Genomic DNA, 8616 nt, shown 5'->3' on the forward strand with positions numbered 1-8616 from the left:
GATAGACCAAGAAAATTTGAACAATCCAACCCAATTTGCCTTTATTAAGAAAGGTGGCATGCAGTTAGCCTTATTTATATTGTTGTCAATTGTTCAAATACAGCTCTATAGGAAAAGATACAAAGTATTTGCATTATTTTTAGACCTAGAGAAAGCTTACGATTCAGTAAGTATCAGAGACTTACAAAATAAAATGTCACGATATCAAGCAGATAGTTCAATGATGAAAATAATTAATTTACTATTCGGTCACTACAAAGCAATCATTAGACAGGATAATAAACAGTGAAGAAAAATATTCTTTGGAGAGCGAAACAATTGATGAGGAAAATGAATCTGACATCGAGAGAAATTCATTGAAAAATGATACAAACAGCATATCTGAAGAAAATGCATCTCGCATTAATGATGCAAATATAATCGAAGGTATGCCTCATTTTATTTCTATCACTCAACGTTGTTCAACTTCATTTTAATATGTGAAAATTGTTAAATTTAAAATTATTATTTCATTTCAAAATTGTTAACAAATTGTTATTACATCTAAAATACATCATTATTAATTCTAACATATCTTTCTAAATTATAAAGCTTAACATGTATATTTTTACATTTACTTTTTATGTATCATTACCATAAATATTCAAAATAAACAAATAAATCTCTGGATTTACTATTACAGGGATAACATCTGTTCAATGCAAAAAAATCTTTTGTTTTTTATAATTGTCACTGTGAAAGTGTGGCTTAATTTACATTATATACAGTACAAATTTATTAAATATTGAATAATTACTCTTTGGCAAGAACTACTTACATTATTTCAACAACCGAATTGAATAGTTGCAAGAAGAAATATTATCTTAACGTTTAGATTATAATTAATTATGTTGTCAAATATTTATTTTCATACATAATATATTAATTTTCATTTGATGCGATAATGATAATTAATGTGCACACTACCGATCGTCTGTTGTAGAATTTTTACCCGTTTACCATAGATTAAACAGACAGCCATCAAAACAAAACGTGTTGAAAAATTTCATGTGGTCAATGATATATTATATTTACACTTTATATACTCTGAATAAAAATGCAAAATTGCAGTTAACACAGAAATGTAGAATGATTAGATTATTACTTTTCAAGATATTTCTGAAATTCAATGTTATTTTAAAAATTTAAGAAAAGTATTAATATCGTGCTGTATTATATGTTTTTAATCATTTCATTTCTATTTAATAACAGAATTATAAATTTAAATTAAGTAAAAATAAGATTTAAAATATAAAACTTATATTTAGATGCAAAAGATAAAAAGAACACCAACAGAAAAGTGGTAAAAATGATAAAAATTTATGACAATGAAAATTTATCCAGTGATGAACAATATGATGAAGAAAGTAAATATTTTTAACTTATTTTTTAATTTATATTCATATAAGCTGATTTAAAACGTTGTTGTTTGTCATTGAAAAATTAGAGTAATTTAATTTAAATACATTTGGAAATGTTTAGTAATTAGAGTAATTGTTGACATTTAGTTGTTGTTGATAAATATTGAAATAAACAGCAGCGTTTCAAGTCATTAATATAATTAAGATATTTCACTCTTGATTATTCTATATTTGAATAATTCTAAATTCGAATAATTTGAAATTCTACATAGACTCTAAGCAGTATAATTTGATGATATATTTACATGATATTTAAAATTAATTTTATTATTTTTGATTTATGAAAACATTTACTGTTTCTAGAAAACAACAAGTTGCATGAATGATTTCATTCAATTCTTTCGAAAACTCCCATCCTTCATTTCATCATGTTTCAAGTCATCGTCTAAGTAAAATTATTAATAATTATGAAAATATGTCAAAAATTTTTATGTTTTATACTACATTCACGTGAGAAAAGTTAATTAAGGTTACATTTATCCTGTCGAATAGAATCATTTATAACTAAATATTAAAAATAATTCTTAACCCTTTCCCGGCCAGGGTACCGATCCATCATTACCCTGTTAAAAATCGATTTTTATAAAATTTATCGACAACAGATGTCAGCACTTGACGGTATCGTCTTGTTTATCGTCTGTTTCACATATTTTTGTCCAGGTGGTGTTTTGTCAATGTAAAAAATTTTAATTATTGATGTTTTTTCCTTAATTTTTCATTTTCTGATAATTTTTTATTTCATTTTTAGCATATTCATGCAATAATATTACTATAATAAGTTCATTAATGCTATAATAAGTTTATTCAGCTATAATATGTTAATGACTCATAAATATTTAAGTTATGACCTTCAGTTCTAATATTTTATATATTTTTTTAATTTTTAATTATTTTTAAATCTAAAATATCAGCAAATGTTACATCTATTGCTACTGGTAATCATATGTTTATTACGAAAATAAATAATCTTGTTTGATATAAAATGAATAAAGTATATTAGTTCATTATATTAGTTGAAAGCAGAATAAAGTTCAGATTTCAAACAAATGTTTGATATAATGGCGATTATTTCACAACGAATAAACGTACATGCATAAATGTTATATCAAATTGTACAGAACAATATTGTACGTCGTATTGGCTCAGTGACAATAAGAATGAAGTAACCAGACAAAGTTAATTTTGACAAATAGTAACAAATTTTCAAGTCTGAATGTCAGTTATCTATATATATATTTTTTTCTCATGAATTTTTCAAACAAACGTTATCAAAATATGTCGTATTTAAAACTATCTATATTGATAAATATATGTGATTTTTTTCATATGAATAAAATAATAATTTAATTTTTAGTAAATTTTTAAAATAATATTGCCTGATTCACCTATTTTGACCTTGGCCGTTTTACAAAATAAAAAGGCGTGGCAAACGGCAAACAAATAGTTAAATCATATCTTCCTCACACACACCGGGGTGTATTTACATAATTCTTAAATCGCTTTTTAAAAGCAATAAACTTTTAAACTTTTCGAATTTAAATAATAAATTTCTAGAAATAAATACTTATAAAATTTTATCATTACTTTTTCAGATAAATTAACTAATTTTAATCAATTTTTTCAGTTTTATTGTATTTCGAAACAGTGATGTTAATTTTTGTCAATTCATAAACTCCATAAAATTTCGGTACACGAAAAAACTGGTGTCCTGAACAGCACCCCGAAAGGCGGGCCCCGGAAACGATGCTTTGGTCGCTGACGGCCACCTTAAAAAGGCAATCTGCTGGGCAGGCAGCCAGGAGATGGTGGTCCTCCTCCCGGTGGGAAAGGTTGGTTAATTAGTTCGTGTTTTTTGGTACAAGAGCCATATAAGCTATGCTGCGCCATGATAAATAGTGAAATTATACAAAGCTAAATATATATAACATGAACAAGTGTAAATAAATAAATTACTTAATTTATATCTCCCTATTAATATTTATAACTTTCAAAAAGTTCAGTATCTTATCAACATTTGGCCTCTGGCCCAAAATCTCTCTCAAATTTGCATTTCCGAAATGCTGTCTGCGACACTGGTCAAAAGCAACACAATTGCAAAGTATGTGTTTAACACTTAAAGTACAAATGCAATACTGGCATACTGGCTGGTCATAACCCTTCAAAAGGTATTGATGAGTAAGCCGAGTATGTCCAATCCTCAGACAAGTAAGAATGACTTCAGATCTCCTATCATACTGTTTCTTGTGTGTCCAATTTTCTATTATAGGTTTGATCTTGTAAAGTTTATTGTGGACTTGTTCGTTCCACACATTTTGCCATCTCTCTGCTAGTCGTTTTTTAATGACCAGCTTCAAGTCACCTCCTTCATTAAACATTGTATGCTGAAAAAAACTTGCTGACTTTGCGGCTGCGTCAGCTTCTTCAGTTCCTCTTATACCTACATGGCCTGGGACCCAACAAAATTTTATAGAGAAATTCCTCGCAGAAAGATGGCAAATCAGCTTACGAATTTTAATCGCTAGGAGTGAGAACTAGGTTCGTACGAAATCAAGGCCTGGAGTGCACTAACTGAGTCAGTGTAAATCACGCAGCAACGATGACCTTTCCTATTTATATACTTTAAGGCTAAATAAATAGCCTGCAACTCCGCAGTAAAAATGGAAGAAATCAAGGCCATTTGTTCTGCCACAATTTCATTCTGGCAAACAAAAACTGAGCAAACATAGTCATCCGATTTAGATCCATCAGAGTATATAGGAATTAAATTCCTGTCACAATGTTAAATTTCTGCAAAGTGCTGTCTATAGACATAGTCTGGGGTGGTTTGTTTTGGAAACTGCTTTAAGCTTAAATCAACATTGATCACTAAAATAAACTAAGGTGGAATACTATTAACCTCAACCTGTGAAATGTTGCTTGTGTCCAGGTCAATCGTGCTGTTTACATTCTCCATTCTTATGTCAAATGTAGGGACACTACTTGAACGAGCTGCAAATAGTCTTTTCAGCTGAGTATCTGAACAATCAGCTAACAATTTATTCTGAAATCTCTGTTTAATATAATAAAAAAAAGACAACTGTTCTCTCCTAAGAGATAAGTTTGTATGTGGAAATTCGTGAGCATCCACATACAAACTTTGAACGAAAGAAATTCAAAATGCACCAGTGCACAAACGTAATGCTTGATGGTGGATTGGATCCAGCATCCGAAGAGTAGATTCTCGCGCAGAGCCATAAACAATGCATCCATAGTCCAGCTTAGATCAAACAAGAATCCTATAAATCCTGAGCATAGAACATTTGTCTGCTCCCCAGGATGAGCAGCACAGTACCTTTTAAAGGTTCAGAGCTTTTAAACATCTACTCTTCAAATTACGCAAGTGTGGAAGGAACGTCAATTTATGGTCGAACACAACGCCAAAAAACTTAGCCTCGTTGACCATTGGTATTTTAACCCCATTTAAGTGAATTTCCCGATCCAGGTGCAAACCACGCCTTCAGCAAAAATGGATACACGAGTTCTTCTCTATGTTAAAACAGAAGCCATTGGTCTTGGACCAATTGTCGATGCGATTTAGAGAGGTTTGCAATTGTCTCTCGATGAAATCCATGTTAGTAGACTGGCAAGAAATCTGAAAGTCATCCACATACAGAGAGTGTTTCACACTGAGAAGAAGACACTTAGCTATGCTATTAATTTTTATTATGAATAGAGTTACACTCAAAATAGAACCTTAAGGGACACCTTCTTCTTGTGTGAAAAACCTAGACGAAGTGTTGCCCATCCTGACTTGAATTCTTCGATTCTGTAAAAAGTTTTTTATAAAAATTGGCAAATTACCCCGCAGTCCAAATTCATGCATATCACAAAGTATACCGTATCGCCAGCAGCGATCATAGGCCTTCTCTATATCGAAAAACACTGTCGTCTAACAAACGCTTCGTGTATTAATGTTTCAAGGTTTACTAAATTGTCTGTGGTACTTCTGTTCCTACGAAATACACTCTGATGTGGTGAAAAGTAGTTCTTTTCCTCTAGGAGGAACATCAGGCGTCTGTTTATCATTCTCTCGAAAAGTTTGCAGAGACAACTAGTCAGAGAAATTGGACTGTAATTAGAGGGATTCTTGCAGTCTTTACCTGGCTTGGAAATGTGAATAATAATTAATAGCCTCCATGAGTCAGGAAAAATAAATTCTGTCCATATTCTGTTAAACAGATTCAGGTTACTAAGGGAATTGTCTGACAGATTTTTAATCATGCTGTAGTGGATTTTATCCAAGCCTACAGCAGTATTCCCCGAGCGAGAGAATGCTGTACATAGTTCTATTCTGCTGAATGGCACATTATATTCCTCATTAGATGGGGAGTAAAAGTTTAGATATTGTTTTCCAGTTTGGACTTTATAAGCCTAAAAATCCTTTGTATACATATTATTGCTGGATGAAGACAAAAATGTTTCACCCAGCAAATCAGCAATACCTTTTATGTCACTGATTATTGTGCCATTATTTTCCAGCATGGACAGAGAGTGAGAAGCATATTTCCCGTTAATTTTATGGATTTTATCCCAGACCGCTTTTGAGCTGGTGGAACATGTTATGCTAAATACATACTTCCTCCAAGAATCCCTTTGGCTTAGCCTTCTTATTTTTCTGGCATTTGCCTTTGCTTTTTTAAAAGCTATCAAATTCTCAGCAGTGGGGTATCTTCTGAAAATCCCCCATGCTTTCTTTTGCTTTTTAAATGCTGCCTCACAATTCTGATCCCACCATGGTTTCGGATGTTTTGGATATCTGGTTGACGTTTTCCCCATTGTTTTTTCGGCTGCCTAAATACTACTGGAAGTAACAACTTCTACTGCATCATTGATATCAGCAGTATTGACCATTTCCTCAGTGATGTAAGCCAAAGAGGAAAATGCAGGCCAATCTGCCGTTTCAAATTTCCAGCGTGGTAGACATGCTGTTTCACAGCTTTCTCTGCCTCTATATTTTAAAAATATTGGAAAGTGGTCACTGGAAAGTAGATTAGATCCAACCTCCCATGTAAACGCTGAAAACAGATTTGGACTAGCTAATGTCAAATCAATGGCAGTAAATGTTCTTGTTGGGGCGTGAAAGTATGTCACTTCTCCGGTATTAAATATATACAGTTGGTGATTGCCTATAAATCTCTCAATGGCCCTGTCACGACGATTGATGTCGTGACTGCCCCACATTGGATTGTGACCATTAAAATCAAGTAAAAGGAATGGAGTTGGCAGCTGTTCAACCAAGGCATCCAATTCGTCCTCATTCACTCTGACATCTGGTGGCAAGTATATGAAACAAACTGTGACAGTAACGCCAATTGAAATTCTGACTGCCACAGCTTGCAGCTCTGTTATTATTTGTACTGGTAAGGACGGGATGCCATTTGATACCAGTACAGCCACACCTCCACTGGCGCGATTGTGGCTGTCATCATCCTTACGGTAGAGATCGAATCCTTTTACAGAAATTCTTTCTCCCGATTTCAAATGTGTTTCCTGAAGTGCCACGCAGAGAGAAGGGGTGGGCGTTCAGATCCCAGGAATGATAAAAAAGGGTTACTAAACCATCTCTGGGAGGTCCCCTCACCACAGACAGTAACCCATATCCACAACCTCCCACTCGATTTTTGCCCTCCTAAACTGCCATCCACTGACCACCTGAGCAGGACTCATCTCCCCGTTGTTGGATAATGAATTAGACCTCGTCGCTTAACCCCCGATTCTCACAATTGTATTTGGTCAGTAAAATATTTAGAAGAGAACACTTATCTAAATATTCTCAACTTTTTAAAATCTTACAACAAAATGGATGAAGGGTCCAATAGTTGATTCAGATAGCTGATGTCAGGTGTTTAATGTCAGAGAGGTTGTTGCGGAAACCACGACAGTTCCATTGAATTATTTTATAATCCATTATGTGGTTGAGAGCAGCATTCTTTATAAAAGTATCCCTCTTTAGTTTTACAGTCGATTTGCCTTTTGGAGGCGAGTTTGGTGGTGTAACCACCTTATTAGTCTCCTCATCTGAGAAGTCAGAGAACTCACTCATAGACTGAGTCTCTGATCTTTTAGATTTAGAGAGGGCTGATTTTAATTTTTGTTTGTTCAGTGGGTTCTTATTAGCTTTTTTAGAACCCACATTTCTGGTTACTATCCCTGCTTTAGGTAGGGGTGTTTTTTTCTTTATATTCTCCTTTACTTCTGTATCTGTAGATTGAGTTAACAAGCATCTAGCATGGCGAGTGAAAGATTCATTTGGTGAAACGAAAATTTCTGTCTGAACCGCACATGTCTTTGTGGACTTCAAAACAGAAGCAAATGTCTTTTGTTGTAATGATGCACTTTGAGTGACCATGCGCCGAGCCTCTGGGTAAGGTATGTTGTTAACTGTTTTTAGGCGTTGAATTTCTTTTTCTCTTTGCCATGCAGGGCATTTCCGAGAATAGGCAGGATGGGCATGCTGGCAGTTCACACAGTGTGGAGTACTTTTACATTCAGTACTGTTGTGGCCTTCAGTTCCACACTGTGCACATAAGCTTTTGCCTCGGCAGGAGGTCTGGGAATGTCCAAATCGCTGGCATTTGAAACAACGCAGCGGATTTGGAACGTATGGTCGAACTGGGCATCGAAGATATCCCGCAGTAACGAATGATGGCAATGTTGGCTTTCCAAAAGTGAGAATCAGATGTTTAGTCGGTATCAGCTTGCCATCACAACGAATGGAGATGCGTCGAATGGCAGTGACACCTTGATCTGCAAGACCGATCTGGATGTCTGCTTCATCTTCAGACATCAGATCGACCTCAGATATCACACCACGTGATGAGTTCAAACTTGTGTGTGGTGTGATGGTGACTGTTATGTCTCCTAGAGATGTCATTTTCAACAGCTTTGCTGACTGTTGAGAGGAGGCTGCTTCTATCAGTAAGTCCCCTGACCTCAATTTTTGTATTTTCTTTAAATGTCCAATAGTTGATTGAAACAACTTTTGAATTAGGAAAGGGGAACATTTAAACATGGGTTTTTCAGTTGTACTATGTACTATGAGATAAGTTGGTTGGTTGGAGGAACTGACCTCCTTTGGTCGTGATGCATCAGTGCTTGTAGTTTTTAGTTTTATTGA

The 8616-nt window shown here is 34.1% G+C and overlaps 1 protein-coding gene across 1 annotated transcript; it reads right to left on the reverse strand.

Moving 5' to 3' along the window:
• Positions 1-7323: 7323 nt before the first annotated feature.
• LOC136977156 (uncharacterized) lies at positions 7324-8373 on the reverse strand. Its single transcript, XM_067272593.1, has one exon. It carries the CDS (start codon positions 8371-8373, stop codon positions 7324-7326), a length of 1050 nt encoding a protein of 349 aa, XP_067128694.1.
• Between the last annotated feature and the right edge of the window lie 243 nt (positions 8374-8616).

This window comes from Centruroides vittatus, unplaced genomic scaffold (genome assembly GCF_030686945.1).
Source record: "Centruroides vittatus isolate TY-2023 unplaced genomic scaffold, ASM3068694v2 contig_449, whole genome shotgun sequence".
Taxonomy (NCBI): Eukaryota; Metazoa; Arthropoda; class Arachnida; order Scorpiones; family Buthidae; genus Centruroides; species Centruroides vittatus.

Excerpts from the sequence above, each read along its gene's own strand:
- LOC136977156 (XM_067272593.1), bottom strand. The coding sequence starts at position 8,373 with ATGACATCTCTAGGAGACATAACAGTCACCATCACACCACACACAAGT.